At 42.9% G+C, this 20,111-nt stretch overlaps 1 protein-coding gene across 3 annotated transcripts in view; it reads right to left on the minus strand.

Moving 5' to 3' along the window:
* LOC139557207 (kazrin-like) overlaps nt 1-20,111 on the minus strand; it is a 350,504-nt gene that overhangs the window by 306,418 nt on the left and 23,975 nt on the right. For all 3 annotated transcript variants that reach the window (XM_071371696.1, XM_071371697.1, XM_071371701.1), the window contains exon 2: nt 3,841-3,998. In XM_071371696.1, coding sequence (XP_071227797.1) covers nt 3,841-3,998 — 158 coding nt within the window. The remainder of the gene's footprint in view (nt 1-3,840; nt 3,999-20,111) is intronic.

Consider the following 20,111-nt stretch of genomic DNA (forward strand, 5'->3'; position numbering starts at 1 on the left):
GAGAGAGAGAGAGAGAGAGAGAGAGAGAGAGAGAGAGAGAGAGAGAGAGAGAGAGAGAGAGAGAGAGAGAGATACAGTGCAGGACAGGAGAGGGGCGATAACGGCGCTCGCCTCTCATGTCTCCATCGTCTTTATCTGACACGCCCGTTAAGGCGGGGTAAATGTGTTTGCGCAAATTCATTAGATTATTAACAAAGCCGCCGTGCTGGCAATCGACAAACCTCAATTGCCGGCCCCCAAACAATCTCACAGTCAAATTTCTCCCTTCCTTCCCTTGAGTGATTGATGCCCGGCAAAATCACTTGGCCATGACACCTCAGCCAATCTCGGATAATAATGATTCACGTCGTCAGAGAAGACCAGGGAGGAGAGAGAAAGAAATTAGCATATGTGTTAATGCTTCGAGCCAACCAGTCTTATAATGACCTTTGAACCCCCAAATGATCTTGTAAATAACAAGATAGATCCATCTTAGCCTTGCGAGCTGTGAGCTATGATGACGGCCAATACACATTGACGACACACTGACGAATGAAATGTAACCTTGTCCTCGCGCCTGTACAGTTTACCATCCCATCAATATTTACAATTCCCCTGAAGCGCATATTAAGGCCACTCTGCAACGGCAATCTATGTTCTCTTAACAATTTGCACAGGTGCAGGACGAAATGTGATTGAAAACAGTGATTGCTTTGATTTCCGTTAAGAGGTCTGGTTGGTAAACGTGTAGCTTAAGGCCCTCTTGAAGTATGAGGGTGCATATGTCACTGCAAAAAGATGACAAGGCAGGTTGTTTGTTTACAAAGAAGGAGTGTGTCTGAATTCCTCCTAAATCTTAGTGAATCTATGGTGAACCCTAAACCCTAAAGCCTCTAACCACTGGACACAAACTTTAGCTAACGTTCCTCTCCTTGCCACTCCTTGTCATTGCCAACGAAACCTTGTCCTTTCAGCAATCTTTAATTATGAACATTCTATCATTAATGAGCTCAAGGAGATCCGAGGATTTGATCCTGATTCGATAACCCTCACAGCTTTCATCGTATCACAATGTTTATGCAAATTAAACTGATAGGATAACGTTCTAACTTAATTCATGAATTTGATTAGAAACATAACATTGGGCATTCTGACATGATACATTTCATTGTAAACATAAACATTGGGCACAGGGAGAACAGAGGACTCACATTTATTGCATTTTTACCACCAGCCAATGTGATCACATCACACCAGAGAAACTCTCGCCATTCAAACTTCTCCGCCAGTTCATTGTGAATGCTGTAGCCTATTTTATATCCAACAAGCAAGAGCAAGGTACTTGGAACAAGTTGGAACAAAAATATGAACGCAACAATTTCTACGATTTTACTGAGTTACAGATCATTAAAGGAAATCAGTCTATTGAAATAAATTCATTCGGCCCTAATCTATGGATTTCATATGACTGAGAATACAGATATGCATCTGTTGGTCACAAATACCTTTAAAAAAAGATAGGGGTGTTGATCAGAAAAAACAATCAGAATCTGATGTGACCACCATTTGCCTCATGCAGCACGATACAGTTCCTTCGGATAGAGTTGATCAGGCTGTTGATTGTGGCCTGTGGAATGTTGTCCCACTCCTATGGGCGGGAATTGGAACACGCTGTCGTACATGTCGGTCCAGAGCATACCAAGCATGTCTGGTGAGTGTGCAGGCCATGAAAGAACTGTGACATTTTTTGCTTCCAGGAATTGTGTACAGATCCTTGCGACATGGGGCCGAGCATTTTCATCTTGAAACATGGGGTGATGGAGGCGAATGAATGGCACGACAATGGGCCTCAGGGTCTCGTCACGGTATCTCCGTGCATTCAAATTGACATCGATAAAACGCAATTGTGTTCGGTATCCGTAACCCCACTGCCACCATAACCTCACTGCCACCATGGGGCACTGTGTTCATAACGTTAACATTAGAAAGCCACTCGCCCACACAACACCATACACGTGGTCTGCGATTGTGAGGCCGGTTGGACGTACTGCCAAACTCTCTAAAACAATTTTGTGTGGCGGCTTATGGTAGAGAAATTAACATTTCATTCTCTGGCAACAGCTCTGGTGGACATTCCTGCAATCAGCATGCCAATTACATTACAATTACATTACATTACAACTTCATCAATTCTTGAGACATCAGTGGTTTTGTATTATGGATTCCACCAAGTCAATTTGTCACATTTCTAACCCTTCTAGAGCTGCCCCGGTCAACTGTAAGGGCTGTTATTGTGGAGTGGAAACATCTAGGAGCAACAACTTCTCAGAGGCGAAGTGGTAGGCCACACAAGCTCACAGAACGGGACCGCCGAGTGCTGAAATGCGTAGCGCGTAAAAATCATCTGTCATCGGTTCCAACACTCACTACAGAGTTCCAAACTGCCTCTGGAAGCAACGTCAACACAATAAATGTTTATCCGGAGCTTCATGAAATGGGTTTCCATGGCCGAGCAGCCGCACACAAGCTTAAGATCACCATACGCAATGCCAAGCGTCGTCTGAAGTGGTGTAAAGCTCACCTCCACTGGACTCTAGAGTGGTGAATCGTGCTTCACCATCTGGCAGTCAAACGGACAAATCTGGATTTGGCAGATGTTTTTCATGTGCTAGGCCCCTTAGTTCCAGTAAAGGGAAATCTTAATGCTACAGGTTACAATGACATTCTAGACGATTTTTTGCTTCCGACTTTGTGGATGGAAGAGAGGATGGAAGAGAGAGATGCAGCGGAGTTGTTCCATTCTTGCGAAAGAATGGAACAGTGAAGACAAAGATGTGTAAATTTGAAGTAAATTCATAGGCTGGGATATTAATCTACCATTCATATGCTAGCCTATATATTAGGCCTAACCTACTACAGTGAATTTAAGCGACGTTTTGTGCCAATGAATTGAAGTTGAACATCGCCAAAGGCGTCAGTTTAATTAAATGTGCTATAAAAAAAAGTGTAGTGCCTAGGCCTATTTAATGAAACACTGGATGTAGGCAACACATCAGATCGCAAAGCAGTGAATCCCCATTCCCCACTGAGCTCATTTTTGGAAATGGCAAGGTCATTTTCTCATCCATAAATCCATATCAAGTGCAAGTGTGCTGTCCAGCAGCTCACATCAGCAGGATGGGGTGCCTTTTCATTAGGAAGGACATCTAATATGGATCGCTAAAATAATGATTATGATCATTCCCTCAATATAAATATTAGACCTATTGGGACACCTACACATTTGTCAGCCAAGCACAAGTGATCATTGTCGTCTTTTATTGTCTAGACATGATGTTGAAATACCTTCACTTCTTGGAATAAAACCACCAGCATTCTGTCATAGACTCAATTGAATAACATTTTTTTTAAACAACTACAGGGGGCAGTTTTGGGAAACGAATCCCGTGCAAATCTTCCTCTGGAATAAGGCACATGCTGGGATAATAATTACATAACCAACGTTTCTAGTAGCCTAATACAATAGCTGTCTCTCTCTCCCCCTACAAAATGTCCTTGTCAATTAATTTGATAAGCAATATTATTTTAGCATTAGGCAATGCTATAATGTAGCCTAGGCCTACTTTCTGATGGACTACAGCCAATATTTGAAGGTGAGCCTAGGTTTTGAATTAGAATAAGGGTAAGGGTTAGGGGTTAGGGTTAGGAGTTAGGTGTAGGTTTAGGGGTTTGGGTAGGGTTACAGGTTAAAGTTGGGTTTGGGTTAGGGAAAATAGGATTTTGAATGGAAATCAATTGTAGGTCCCCACGAAGATAGAAGAACAACATGTGTGTGTGTGTGTACATGAGTTCCTATTTTACCTGGGAGTCCATGATCAGTCGTCTCATCAGGGCCATGGAGGTTTGCAGGGTCTCCATCTCGCTGGGCAGAAAGGCACGGTCCTCCTCCGCCAACGCCTTGGGCCCGTTCACCATGAAAAGGGCAATCTGGTCATTCAGAATGTTCAGAGATTGCACCGCTGCAGGAGGACACACACAAACCTTGCCATGAACAGTCTGACTTGATCAAAAACTGGATGAACAGGTTTCTGGAAACTGTTCCTGAAAAAGCTGGGAGTAAACTTGCACTTATCATTTGGATGTGTAACATAACAAGCTTTGGTACTTCATTGCCACTCCACGGACAAAAAACAGGATGCTTAGTCATAGCAATAAATGGATTCCCAACAACTATGTATGCCTACAACATGCAAGTCAGTTAAGAACAAATTCTTATTTTCAACGATGGCATAGGAACAGTGGGTTAAATGCCTTGTTCAGGGGAAGAACGACAGATTTGTACCTTGTCAGCTCAGGGATTTGATCTTGCAACCTTTCAGTTTCTAGTCCAACGCTCTAACCACTTGGCTACCTGCCGCCCCGAGAGTCCATTGGTTTGGCAGGGTAGACCTGATTGAGGCTTTCGTATTTTATTTAATTACAACCAGTGTTTTGACAGTATTTGAGAATCTGTCTATTTTGTAAATATTTTTTGTAGATCTATGTAAATATCCATTGGATTTCGTCTTTCACCTGTACCACCTTTTCACTGTGATTAAACTGGCCAGTATTTTGCACCTGCTATTTATTATGTAAGTACAATGGAAAAAACGAGTTACATTATTGTAACATAAATACTGATATCTAAAACACTGATGGTCAGATGATTCAAAGTGCGTATGAGAAATATTGTTCTTCCTCGTTCAGGGTGGAGGGAGGTGGACTCTTTCTGTTTATGTACAACACAGTGGAAGAACACCGTTTCCAAACTGTCACTCTCAACGACTTCTCCATTTCTGGCCCAGAATGTTCTGTGTGTCTGTCTGAGACCCATCCTGTTTTTGTTTCCCTGCTCTTGCTCTGTGGGACCCTGGCAGCCTCTCCCTTAGCTTTCCTCTGGCTAATATTTTACATCAGCAGTCAGAAAGACTGGAGTCTGTGTGAGAGAAAGAGAGAGAGAGAGAGTGAGTAACCAAGTGTTTGTGTAGTTTCTATGAGAGTGTGTGTGGGGGGGGAGAGAGAGCGTGTGTGTGTCCGCTCAACAACAGGGCTTCCTCAGCCCACTTCCATTTACCATTAATCCTTCCTTAGTCTGCGAAAGGTCGCCACAACTTTTCCGGAGGCCGCCCACATGGTGGAATTCTTTGATAACAGCTATTTGCTTGTTCTTGTGCCTTCGCATTTAAGCTGCTACACTGGCTGACACGCACAACTTTCATTATCTTTTTATTTGTTGGAACTTTATTCAGCTGGGTAGGTCAACATACAGGTAACTGCCAAAAATAAAGGGAACACCAACATGAAGTGTCTTAATAGGATGTCACCACAAGCTTGCAGAACAGATTCAATGCACCTTGGCATAGAGGGACGCGACACCATTCTTCCACGAGAAATTCCATTGTTTGGTGTTTTGTTGATGGTGGTGGAAAATACTGTCTCAGGCGCCGCTCCAGAATCTCCCATATGTGTTCAATTGGGTTGAGATCTGGTGACTGAGACACACACTCACATACAGACACACACCCTATAAGGCCCTATGCTAGTTTGAGACACTTCTTTTTCTAGCCATGGTAGCCAAAATAATGGGCACCAGGGCATTATTATACATGGCCCTAATCATGATGAGATGTTAATTGCTTAATTAAGTCAGGAACCGCACCTGTGTGGAAGCGCCTGCTTTCAATCTACGCAGTATCCCTCCTTAACTCAAGTGTTTCCTTTATATTGACAGTTACCTATATGTCAATAGGACCAGCTCTCTATTTTCAATAACGAGTCATGGACTCTCATAATTCATAGTTGAGCAGTGATCATAGGGCTGTCACCGAGATCACCTGACGTGACCTGGTGATGTGACATTGTCAGTACTGATGTGACTTCCTTGAGACACATGCGCCATGTCTCTGTGACTGTTGGGTTTAAAAACATAAACTGCTAGTCTGTGAAAACTAGGGTGACTGTGTGGCTGAAAATTCGGAGAGGGCATTTTTTCAGGATGCAAATGAAAAGCCTCTTGCACATCGAGCCCACGCATAACAGGAGCATAGATTAATCTGTTACGTAATCAGGATTATTTCACAGCGCCTGACATTTTCAAGCAAACAGGCAGTCTGGAAATTTGACAAGTCTGCACCAGAGGCACCACCGATAAGAAGTGAGGGGGCTGGAGAAATCATCTTGACAGACAACTGAGACAACTGAAGGCGAGAGAATTTTACAGGCATGACCATGAGGTCTTTGAAGGTAAGTAGTACAGTAGCTGTCTGGATCTATATTAGCCTGGTTCCAGATCTGTTTTGTGCTGTATAGCCAACACTTATGGTTGTTTGTATGGCAATGACCATAGGCGTTTGCAAGACAGCACCAATAGGCTAGATCTGGGATCAGGCTATATCTAAATCGGTTCCTGCTGAAATGGTAAGGATGAGAACAAGTTGTAGACACTATAGCTCTAAATGGCTCAAACTCAAGTTGTGTACAGTGAGCTTTCCTCACTGCTTGAGTGCCCTCCACTGGGCAATCCTTGAACCTGCTAACCCAGAGAATAGCACAGGACCTTAAAGATAAGACCAAATTTGCCCACTTTTTCTACTCTTATACTTTCTATATGGTCGGGGGGGAGCAGCATTGTAGGAGGGAGCAGCATTTTATGCAAGTCCCTGAAAATGTATGGTTGGTGTCGGTCAAATGTATTGGGACTCCAAGCCTGAAATGATAGTTCCCAGGGAGAATGATGATGGGGTAGCCTAGATGTGCATTCCAAAACAGATGCACATCACAACCCTGTGAGACAGCCGCAAAACCACTGAGCAGAGTGAACAAGAGCAAGGTAGATAGAGAGAGAGAGAGAGAGAGAGAGAGAGGTATGGAGGAAGAGAGTAAATTACTTATGTTACAGCAGTGGTCTGTGAGGTATTATTAAAGTGAGAAGCTAATCGAATGAAATATTTTTATTTTCCTTTTTCCTTCCCCTTTTCTCTTTTTTTCTCTCGTAAGCAAATCTCGCACTGCCTTGCTCGTTCTCATAGGGCCTATGGAGGAGAGATGACGAATTAGTAAACTAAGGAGGAAGTAACACAGCATCAGCCCTTTATCTGTTCTGCTCAGAGCAAAATTATCAGGGGAAATACACTCTTAGAAAAAAGGGTTCCAACAGTGTTTTTTGGCTGTCCTCATAGGAGAACCTTTTTTTGTTCCACATAGAACCCATTTTGGTTCCACGTAGAACCATTTTGTGTTCCACGTAGAACCCTCTGTGGAAAGGGTCCTAATGGAACCCTAAAGGGTTCTACCTGGAACCAAATGGATTCTTCCTAGAACCAAAAATAATTATTCAAAGGGTTCTCCTATTGGGACAGACGAAGAACCCGTTTAGCTTCCAGTGTTAGAAAGCAATTTTTTTCTGAGAGTATAGGAAGCAACACACATGAGAAATGGCTGAGAAAATATATGCACTGACTAATGGGAGAGATGGTATATAGGCTTAGTAGATGCTCTCAATATGAAAAGTGTCTCAATGTAAAAAGAGCCTCAAGATGAAAAGTTTTCTGCACGAGAGGATGCTTAAACATTTAGTATGCAGTTGTTTATTATTATTATTATTATTATTTTTAGACAGAATACATTGTTTAATTATTACACAAATAGTGTTTATTCTCACATCAAAAAAAATCATTATTCCATCCACAGTGATACTTTCTTCCATTTCCCCCAGATAGGGACAGGACCAAATTAGCATAATGATTCTATTCCAACTCCACCAGCAGCTGCCAGTGATAACACTTCAAAGAAACACCAGTGCCACATTTCCACACACCATTTGAGAATACCAATGACTTTCTCAGGTTGAATCGGAACTGTGCATGTGAAAAATGTCATGACTTTAACAGCAAACCTGAGGATGAAAACAAAGAAAGGTGTTAAGGCTTGAGATGCGTTCAAGGCCTACTTTTCGTGTGCTTTTGAGACAGGTTGCCAATTGACATGGCATCAGCCCATTCTGTTCAGTAGCCATAGCGAATAGTTTACCTATCTCCATCCCTCGGGAATATAAGCAAGGTAGAACGTAAATGAAAAATACAAATATTTGAATGTATCTTTTTGCTTTCATCCCTACCCCCAAAGACAGAAACCCTTGATCATTTTTGTGGGTTAAGTACCTTTCTCAAGGGCACAATGGTATGATATGGCCTCTAACTAGGATACTGATGACAGCAACTCTCCGATGGCCGGCTTACTCCCCACCACATTTTCCCATCTGACCTTAGATTTGAACTTCCAGTTCCTGGCTTGCCTCGCTAGGTTACCTGCCACAGTGCTGTTCTGCTGGTAGTCATTCCTTTCTCCTCAGGCCATTCCATAGAAAATCTGTCATCTGGTTCAGTGAATGCACCATTAACCACAATATGAAAATTAGGCACAACAGACATCTGGCAAATTGAGCTCATTTGGTGTGAATGTCTGTATAGTCGACGAGCAGGAAACACAAACTAATGAAATATCTGCAGTCTGTTAGGATATTCAACACCACAGTGTTTTACAAAAATAGGCTGATTTCAATAAATGGGAATGCATCATAGGGTTTTTTGTTACGAGATCGCCTAAATAATTTCAGTTGCATTTCTCATACAATTAAGTAAATTAACAATGATGAAGACAAATGATTGATTTTGCATGATCCAAACGGTAATTGTTGAAGTGTTATTATCAGGGCCGGCAAAGAAAAACATAGAGAAGGACCAATGTTGAAGAGATGAAGAAGGCAGAGAATAGTGATGGCAGACAGGACCAAATCATGTTTACATGCCAAGTCCTTCCATATTAGCATTGTTGGAGTAGAGGTGACCAGAATATGAAGTTATTCAAGACTATTATGAAACCGTTAGAACATCTCTGATGTGTAGGGTAGGTATTTGTATTTGATTCGTTCATGATGCTGTACTGTCACCAGGTCCATGTAGATTGAAGAGACAGAAGTACTGCACCTGTCATTGCAAATATTTCCTTTTTTATACAAATAGAAAATGAATCATGCTTCAAAGATTTGGACAGGAAGTCCAAACACTACCAAAGGGCTCGTTTAAGTCTGTGTTTTGACAGGTGTTTTGTTAGACATGAACGTTTGAGTTTCTGAAGGATTATTACATTTCAGTTTATTTATATGATGGAAGTAGATGGTCGCTGCTCTGGGGCTGATACTCTGCTGATCCCGGCATAATGACAGCCAAAATTATTACAAATTATACATTTCCATTGAAAAGTATCCATCTATCTAATTAGAATTTGAAAATCCATCTTTGGATTGGAAAACCATTGCACTCTCCAAGCCTTATAGATCTCTTAATACAGTTTTAGAAAAGGGCGAGGACACTTGCAGACTAGATAAAGCACCGATTTATACTTGACACATTTGACTGCATTTTGAGGATCAGGCCAGTGTCATCCCAGTCCATTACCACATTCATGAACTGATTTCAACCTCAGACCATATAAGAGGATGCAAGGCCTTGAAAAGGATTTGGGCCCAATCCTGAACCAGCCCCTTGTCCTTATCAACTCGCTCCGAGGTCCTTGTCACACTTGCATGACTTCCAGAGCAGTGACTAAACCCATCAACTTCGGGACACACTCATGACTTGAATGTGTTTTATTAACAAATCCCCACTGTTGTTTTACAAGATGTCAACTTTAATAATAACTGGACATTTCATTTGGTAGGTATCATTTGTTACATGAGTCACGTCCCGAAATCAGACACAGACAAATGCACGTGGCACGCCTCTGCATAATTATTTTTATGAAATTTAGCAAATTCAAATATGTTGCAGTGTGTGTTGGGATACCACTTCGCTCTGAAGCCTGCAACCTAAGCCTGGCTGGGCCAAAGTGGCTGCCGGAGGGTCTAATTTGCACCCCACACCCTCAATAATTTTCAGATCCTGAGCTTTGAAACATGCACTTGTACATATGGCGGAGGGGTGCATGAACACGCAATTTGAGGGACGAAGGAAAGGGACTGGTTTGGCATTCAGCCAATGACCACTTGACTGGACTTCCTGTCACATTTTACCAAGACAGGAAGCCATGAGGACAGCCAGTTCAGGAAATGGAGAAAAGATAGGTCAGGAGTTGGGAAGGAAACGAGGGATACACTGACCAACATTGGTGTCTATCCAGATTTAGTGAGGCACATCGCCTTCGTACAGTATACTTCTGTGATACCATACCATGCTGACAGCACAGACAGAAGTATTTACAGAATGGGCCTAATAGCCGGATGGCAGACTGCGACCATTTACTCACATTTTGCGACCCTTTAACTTGGCTGTGCGAGTAAAAAGTGTAAATGGTTGCATCGATGCGAGCTGCACATTCTACATGCTGCCTCACTCCCAACGTCCTATTTTTTCATGCTACTAAAGCAATGATTTGGTCAAACAGTAATGTGCGCTATCCTCATGATTCCTGTAATAAAAGTATCAGGCCTGCCCCTGTGCCTGTTTTGCTGGGACCTGCTGCTGTGATGAGCTAGCCACTCACTCCCTCTCTCCCTGCACTCCAAGATTTAAAAAAAGAATCGGATTGTAGGCTGTAACATTTCAACAACAAAAAAACTGAGCTTTGGAAGCAACTACTGTTGTCACGTTTGAGGAGATTCTAAGCTTAATTTAGGTATAATTGTTATTTCTTAATATTTAGCTCTATAGCAACTGTTTTACAACCAAAATATTTGATATGGCTTTGAGATACGGTGTGAGCAAAATTCGCATCAGCATAGCGAATGCAGACCTCTTTGTGTAGTAGCCTAGGCAACACCTGCAATTTTTTTGAAGGACATTGTACATACTGTTAGATTAATACATGGCCACCAGAAGTGCTGGGCTTATTATGTTTAGAGTGAGCAATCTAGCTAATGTGTTTTGCGGTTCCTCTTACTCAGGTAGTGAATTCATCTCAAATAAATACGCCTATGATATTAGTTCTGTCACACCCATGTCTATTTCACCTGTCTTGTGCTTGTCTCCACCCCCACCAGGTGTATCCCATTTTCCCCCCATTATCCCGTGTGTACTTATACCTGCGTTTTCTGTTGGTCTGTTGCCAGTTTGTCTTGTCAAGTCTTACCAGCGTGTTTTACCGTTTTCCAGTTTCTCTAGTTTTTGTTTTGGAGTCCTCCCGGTTTTTACCATTCTGCCTGCCCTGACCCTGGGCCTGCCTGCCATTCTGTCCATGATTTACGCTACCTTGGATTACTGATCTCTGTCTGCCCTGGACCTGCTGTTTGCCTGTCCCCTGTTTTGTAATAAACATCTGAGATTCGAACTGTTTGCATCTGGGTCTTATCATGAGTCTTCTGGAGAACCAGCTTTTTGTTAAAGTTGATTAATGCAAATGTCATTGCTCCACCATCTCCTTCCTAGGATACATCATCGCTGCAGGAAATATGCAGATGATCCTGGCAGGGTGAGAGCGGTGGTGGATTGGACTCAACCCACATCCAGAGTGCAGCTGCAATGCTTCCTGGGGTTTGCTAATTTCTACCTCTGTTTCATCCGGGGTTACAGCATCCTGGCTTCCTCCCTTTCAGCACTCACCTCTCCCAAGGTCCCGTTCACATGGTCTCCAGCTGCCTGACCGGGCATTCTCGAACCTTAAGCATTGGTTCACTATAGCTCCCATCTTAATCCATTTGGATCTGTCCCGTCAGTTTGTGGTGGAGTTCGACGCCTCGAACATCAGAGTGGAGTCTGTCCTGTCCCAGCATTTTGCCTAGGACAAAAAGCTGCATCCCTGTGCTTTCCTTTCCCATCGTCTTAACACCACAGAGGAATTATGACATGGGAAATTGAGAACTACTTGTGGTGAAGATAGCGTTGGAGGAGTGGAGTCACTGGTTAGAGGGGGCGGAACATCCATTCATAGTGTGGACTGATCACAAGAACCTGGAATATCCCCGCACCGCCAAGTGCATTAACTCTACGCAAGCTCTATAGGCCCTGCTATTCACTCAATTCAACTTAACCATCTCCTACTTCCCGCGGTCCAAGAATGTGAAGCCTGATGCGCTCTAACGCCTCTATAGCCCCGGGGCTAACCGGTTGTTTGTCCCAGACTCTGCCCATTCCCCGATCCTGGAATGGGCTCATTCCTCCTGACTTGCCTGCCATCCTGGCTCCCGTCGGACTCTGGCCTTTGTACGACAATGTTTTTGGTGGCCCACCAGGGTCCCTGACGTCTCTGTGTTCATTGTCACCTGCACTGTGTGTGCTCAGAATAACACTCCGCGGCAAGCTCTGGCTGGCCTCCTTCAACCACTCCCTGTTCCTCACCGCCCCTGGTCCCATATATCCCTGGACTTTGTTACTGGTCTCCCTCCATCAGGTGGCAACACCACTATCCTTGCGGTGGTGAATAGGTTTTCCAAAGCCGCCCATTTCATTCCATTTCCCTAGTTACCCTCAGCCAAGGAGACGGCCCAGCCCATGGTGCAGCACGTCTTCCAGATCCATGGACTTCCGTTGGACATGGTCTCCGATTGCGTTCCTCAGTTCTCGTCCCAGTTCTGGAAGGCATTCTGCACCCTCATTGGGTCGGTGGCAAGCCTGTCCTCGGGGTTCCACCCTCAGTCCAACGGCCAGTTGAAGCAAGCCAATCAAGACCTGGAGACAACTCTTCACTGCCTTGTCTCCGCCAACCCCACCACCTGGAGCCAGCAACTCATGTGGGTTGAATACGCCTGCAACACCCTCCTCTGCTCTGCCACCGGGCTCTCATGTTTGTCAGCCGCTGTCGCCGTACCTGGATGGCACTTCTCAAGACTACCTCCAGGTATAGGCGACAAGAGGACCACCACCGGGTCCCGGCTCCCCGGTATTGTCTCGGGCAGAGGGTATGGCTTTCCACTTGAGATCTGCCCCTCCGGGTGGAGTCCTGCACACTTTTCCCCAGTTTTATAGGTCCTTTCCCCATCTCCAAGATCATTAGCACCTCTGCTGTTCATCTTCTGTTGCCCAATACCCTCCGTATATATCCCACTTTTCATGTGTCTAGGATTAAACCTACACTACCGTTCAAAAGTTTGGGGTCACTTAGAAATGTCCTTGTTTTAGACATTGTTGATGTTGTAAATGACTATTGTAGCTGGAAATGGCAGATTTTATATGGAATATCTTTATAGGCGTACAGAGGCCCATCATCACAACCATCACTCCTGTGTTCCAATGGCACGTTGTGTTAGCTAATCCAAGTTTATAATTTTAAAAGGCTAATTGATCATTAGAAAACCCTTTTGCAATTATGTTAGTACAGCTGAAAACTGTTGTCCTGATTAAAGAAGCAATAAAACTGTCCTTCTTTAGATTAGTTGAGTATCTGGAGCATCAGCATTTGTGGGTTCGATTACAGGCTCAAAATGGCCAGAAACAAAGACCTTTCTTCTGAAACTCGTCAGTCTATTCATATTCTCAGTAATTAAGGCTATTCCATGCGAGAAATTGCCAAGAAACTGAAGATCTCGTACAACGCTGTGTACTACTGCCTTCACAGAACAGCGCAAACTGGCCCTAACCAGAATAGAAAGAGGAGTGGGAGACCCCGGTGCACAACTGAGCAAGAGGACAAGTACATTAGAGTGTCTAGTTTGAGAAACAGACGCCTTACAAGTCCTCAACTGGCAGCTTCATTAAATAGTACCTGCAAAACACCAGTCTCAACGTCAACAGTGAAGAGGCGACTCCGGGATGCTGGCCTTCTAGGCAGAGTTCCTCTGTCCAGTATCTGTGTTCTTTTGCCCATCTTAATCTTTTATTTTTATTGGCCAGTCTGAGATATGGCTTTTTCTTTGCAACTCTGCCTAGAAGGCCAGCATCCCGGAGTCGCATCTTCACTGTTGACGTTGAGACTGGTGTATCCCAAGTGATTCCACACATTAAAACTTGTTAGGTGGAATTGCCCTTTTCCTCTTCTCTCTCCCTGCAGTCTAGAACTGGAAAGCGGCAAAAATGGGTCACGTGTCTCGTGAGCTTTCTTTGTGCATAGATAGCTCTGCTCTGTTGTCAGTCAAAGATCGATTGAGAAATTTGAACAAATTCTTTGTTTTATTAAACGCATACGGCCAAATGAGCTAATTTTATCAACAGTACTATCGGTTTTGTCTGAGTTTTTTCCCCATAATTTCCGATTGTATATCTCTTTTGTAGTCATCGTCGATGAAGTGCTTAGGCTACTGCACGAACATAGGTTTGCAAGATTGGCTATAGGAGTGTTTAAATCATATTTACAGTTTTTTTTATCGCTACTAGCCATCTTTTGCATCTGTCGGTATCTTTCAATGGAAAACAGTGACATTTTGTGCCTTCTCCCCTAGATTTCTTGCAGCCAGGTACTGGACACCAGCTTGCTCTTGCTGCCATCTCTTCGGGAACTAACTTTAGGCAACCTGTCTTTCATCTTTTGTGCCAGCTCCTTCTCCATGCCATTAAACTAGCATATGTGACATCAAGCTCCAAATAAGGGCATATGAGCACACATGCGCATATGTTACCCATCTCCGCTGTTGTTGCAGTCGGCCACATAAAATTACATAAAATAATCGCAATCAAACCGATAGTACTTATAATAAAAATATCTAATTTGGCCGTATGCTTTCAATTAAGCAAAGAATTTGTCCACAATTTCGCTCTTTGACCGACAACAGAGCAGAGCTAGTAGTGCACCAAGAATCATCACAAGTCACATGACCTGTTTTTTCAGCTTTCCAGGTCCAGACTGCAGGGAGAGAGGTGAAAACAAACTACACCTAACTAGTTTCAATGTGTGGAATCACTTGGGAAATCTGGATTTTAGGTAAACTTCCCCTTTAAAGCTAGAATCCTTAATTGAAACGATAACAAAGTGGTCACCACACCTCTGTTTTGGTAAAAAGTTGAGGAATTGTCCAGGAGAAATGTAACCACTCTCAAATGCATAGACAGACCTATGGATGCAAGGACTGACCATCCATGGTATATATTTTTTTGAAGCGAGTAGACAAGATCCTAAGTAATTAAAATGCAAACACCACCATTCATTTTTATTCTGTCTATTCTGCAATGTATGACACAATTACTGTTTCTCTTAATGTTAGGTGACACAATTACTGTCTATCTCCTCAACCCCCTTGTCATAAAGACAGGGCACATACTGTATGCTAACTGGTAGACTGCCTAGGCTATGTCTACATGATATGGTGCAATGGTTACAACACAATAAGATACACTCAAACTGCTAATTAGACTGCACGTTCATCATTTTCTCGAAAGCGCCTCTGTATTTTGGCATGGGCACCAGATCCAGTCCATGGGAATACAGAAAGAACAGCTGTGTCTGAGTTTTCAGTGTTTTTTTTCTCATATTTTTTTGGTCCCTAGCTGCAAGAAACATTTCATGCTTTTAACAACTGTATAGCCTTGCGTGAAATACATGGCCTCAGGAACCTCCTGGCGTAGGCCTATTTGGTTACATGTAGTCTGGTCTATTGTGTATTTGTAACCCCACCTCCACTGTCGATAGTAGCCATGTATCAGGATAAGGTAAGACCCCGATGCAGACCTTGTCGAAGTAACAATGTTTATTGCAGCAACAGGGGCAAAGGTACAGGATGGCAGACAGGCTCAGGTCAGGCAGAGGTCGGTAATCCAGAGACGGGGCAAAGGTACAGGGCGGCGTGGCAGAGTGGTCAGGCTCAGGGTCAGGACAGGCAAGGGTCAAAGCGAGACTGAGGAAAAGCAGGAGCTGATACAAAAATGCTGGTTGACTTGACAAACAAGACAAACTGGCAACAGACAAACAGAGAACACAGGTATAAATACACAGGGGATAATGGGGAAGATGGGCGACACCTGGAGGGGGGTGGAGACAATCACAAGGACAGGTGAAACATATCAGGGTGTGACACCATGAGCATAAAAAATGTATTACAAATTATTAACATGGTATCACATTATATTTGTGTCAGGATGGACTTTTTTCTTTGTCAATACACAAAACAATAAAAATTTGGCATATAACCCATACTATATCAACTGTCAATACCTTTCACGTTTAGAATTGTATGTATCAGAAACTCCCATTGTGTCACAAATAACTGTGAGGTCATTTTCCCCATCTCACTTGCAGGTTCTGGCCTCAATAGATTGGTCTTCAAAGTATCCTTACAATATAATTACTTTTAGCACAAAGGAGTTAACAAAAACCTGTTTTACAGGTTACTAAACATGGTATCACTTTTTTATTTTATTTATCTGTTATTTTACCAGGTAAGTTGACTGAGAGCACATTCAAATTTACAGCAACAACCTGGGGAATAGTTACAGGGAAGAGGATGAATGAGCCAATTGTAAACTGTGGATTATTAGGTGACCGTGATGGTTTGAGGGTCAGATTGGGAATTTAGCCAGGACACTGGGTTAACACCCCTACTCTTACAATAAGTGCCATGGGATCTTTAATGACCTCAGAGAGTCAGGACACTAACATCCCATCTGAAAGACAGCACCCTACACAAAGCAGTGTCAATCACTGCCCTGGGGAATTGGGATATTTTTTTGACCAGAGGAAAGAGTGCCTCCTACTGGCCCTGCAACACCACTTCCAGCAGCATCTGGTCTCCCATCCAGGGACTCAACAGGACCAACCCTGCTTAGCTTCAGAAGCAAGCCAGCAGTGGTATGCAGGGTGGTATGCTGCTGGCTTAAAACACACTTGACATGTGTGTTAGGGTGTAAGTTTTTCTTTGTCAATAGACATAACAATAATAATTTGGCATATAACAATGAAAATATGGGCAGGGAACAAGCTAAAACTGCCACTGGTTCTTGAATAACTTGAATTAACGAATAAACCCAATTGACTTTATATGCAGTACCTGTCAAAAGTTTGGACAAACCTACTCGTTCAAGGGTTTTTCGACAATGTAGAAAAATAGACATCAAATATACGAAATAACACATATGGAATCATGTAGTAACCAATAGTTTTAAACAATTAAAAAACATTATATTTTAGATTCTTCAAAGTAACCACCTATTGCCTTGATGAGAGCTTTGAACATGCTTGGCATTTTCTCAACCAGCTTCACCTGGAATGCTTTTCCAACAGTCTTGAAGGAGTTCCCACATATGCTGAGCACTTGTTGGCTGCTTTTCCTTCACTCGGTCCAACTCATCCCAAACCATCTCCATTGGGTTGAGGTCGGATGATTGTGGAGGCCAGGTCATCTGATGCAACACTCCATCACTCTCCTTCTTTGTCAAATAGTAGCCCTTACACAGCCTGTAGATGTGTTGGGTCATTGTCCTGTTTAAAAACAAATGATAGTCCCACTAAGCGCAAAACTGATGGCATTGCTGCCGAATGCTGTGCCACCAGGGGAAAATGTTAGTCTGGAGCCCTGCTGTAACACTACTGAGGCAAATATTTTACTCTACATGGTGACATAATAGAACTTCAATGTTCAAATGGAGATGACTATTTATATTCTTGTGCATTTGATGGAGAGAAATGGAGAAGAGAGAGAAGTGAACAAGAAAGAGCAGAGTTTCTTCTTCTGTTCACATTTGAATACTATATATTTCCTCTACAGCAGCAAGGCATGAACAACATACACCAGTCAGGAACATTGATTAAACAACATTCCATCTTCCCTGCCTCAGAGGCATCCTCGGAATCAGATGACAAGAACACATTCCCAACACCACAGTCCTCAACAGCCAACATCCCAAGCATGTACACTCTTATTAGCCAATGGCACTTTAGATGGGTTGGACATGTGTGTAACACGGAGACATCTTATACGGTGAGCAACAGGCACAAGACCCACCGGACGCCCCGGGACTGCGCTTCAAAGATGCCTGCAAACAGGACTTGAAGGCTTGCGACATCAACCCAGGGAACTGGGAGCGAACAGCCGATGACAGCCTCAGCTGGCAGCAAGCAGTGAGGATAGGCCTCAGGAGAACCCAAGAAAAATGACACATGACCTGGCAGACAGGGAAAAGCGGAACAACAGGCACCTCTGCATCTGCCACAAACTTAATTTGCAATGGCTGTGGCAAAGATTGCCATTCAAGGATTAGCCTATTCAGTCACACAAAGTGTTGCACAACCTCCAAACACACAACATATTGTATTTCAAGGGCCTATATATTTCCCCTTCAGTTGTTATTTTAATAATGTAAAACAATACTACAATGATGTCAATTGCAGAATGCAGCACTTGGTCAAAACTACATGCAGTGTATCAGCTATACATAAAGGTTATCGTGCATATAATGCCAAGGGTAGCAACAGCCAATGTTTTGAGAAATGTATTTACCATACAACACTGCCCTCTTCTGACAAAAAGGTTGAAAAACATAATTTGGCCACCATTACATTTAAGTCATTTAGCAGACGCTCTTATCCAGAGCGACTTACAAATTGGAAAGTTCATACATATTCATCCTGGTCCCCCCGTGGGGAATGAACCCACAACCCTGGCGTTGCAAGCGCCATGCTCTACCAACTGAGCCACACGGGACCGTGTGACATCATACAGATCCATATCAGCCACATTGTAAGCCTTACAATGTAAGCCCTGCTGCAAGTTTTGGATAGGAGTACAGGACAGAATATCTCTGATTAAATATCCTGATGACATACAGAAAGGTTCTGACTGTGTTGACATCCCATCTTGAGTGAGTCATGTTTTATTTAACTAGGCAAGTCAGTTAAGAACAAATTCTTATTTACAATGACGGCCTTCCCCAGCCAAACGAAGCTGGTCCAATTGTGTGCCGCCCTATGGGACTCACAGCCAGATGTGATACAGCCTGGATTTGAACCAACACCTCTTGCACTGAGATGCAGTGCCTTACACCACTGCGCCACTCAGGAGCCAGGAGTTTAGAACATAACCATTTATCCAACCTGGTCTCAGAGCATTTTATATTATTCTGTATGTAAATCCGAGACATTCTATATAGTATGATACAGTATGTTACATTTCATATGGTATGTATTAATTTGTGAATGCCCATTAGCCATTTCGTATGATATGTTACAAATTACAATTAGTATAATATGTTATGAATTTGCAAAATGTACAATATGATACAAATTTGCAAAGCAAACAATATGTTAAGAATTTGATAAACCTATAATATGTTACAAATTCTAGCTAGGTGGCTAACGTTAACTAGTTGGCTAACGTTAGCTAGGCTAGGGGTTAAGGGTTATTGTTAAGGTTAAGTTTAGGAATTAGGTTAAAGGTTTAAGTTTAGGGTTAGGGTTGGCTAAAGGGGTTAAGGTTATGGGAAGGGTTAGCTAAGATGCTAAGTAGTTGCAAAGTAGCTTAAAAGTAGTAAGTAGTTGAAAAGTTACTAATAAGCTAAAATGCTAAAGTTGTTATACATGTGTAACGTTCTCGTTATACATGTGCCCATCCACCATGACCAACCATATCATACTAACTTCAGTGTCCCAGATTTAAATTTACTCTGTTAAGTCTAGTCTGAGACCAGGCTGATTTATCTGAATTACACCATAAGTGCCAAGAAATCAATCAAATCAATGAGGCGAAACCACTGTAGGCATCACGGCATAATTTGATAAGGAAGAGCGTGACAATCTCTAACCTTGTGCCGACGTTTGAATCGTACCAGATGGAAATGTGACATTTGCACGGCATGTTAACACCAAATGGGCTCCACCCAGTGTTATCATTATCTGCCTGTAGCATTTTGTATCACATCATAGTCTTCAACGCCTTGACTAACTGTATTAGAGAAATCCATGTGCATATCAGAGAATAACCATGTATTTGCTGTGGTTAGGTGTGTTTGTTGGTTAATTGGTCGGATTGTTGTTTGAAGGTTCAGACCAACCGTGGTGCTTTGGTCCCCGGGGCAGTAGTCAAGGATGACTAGTGTAAGAGCAAATAGTTAGGTGGAATGATCGGCATCATAGGATCCAAGGCCTGATACAGGCACGTGTGCACATGCACACACCGTGAAAACACACGTTTGAGCACACAGCACATTACTTTCCACCAACACAAATTGTCAAGCATATAGCAC

Source organism: Salvelinus alpinus, chromosome 28 (assembly GCF_045679555.1).
Source record: "Salvelinus alpinus chromosome 28, SLU_Salpinus.1, whole genome shotgun sequence".
Classification (NCBI taxonomy): Eukaryota; Metazoa; Chordata; class Actinopteri; order Salmoniformes; family Salmonidae; genus Salvelinus; species Salvelinus alpinus.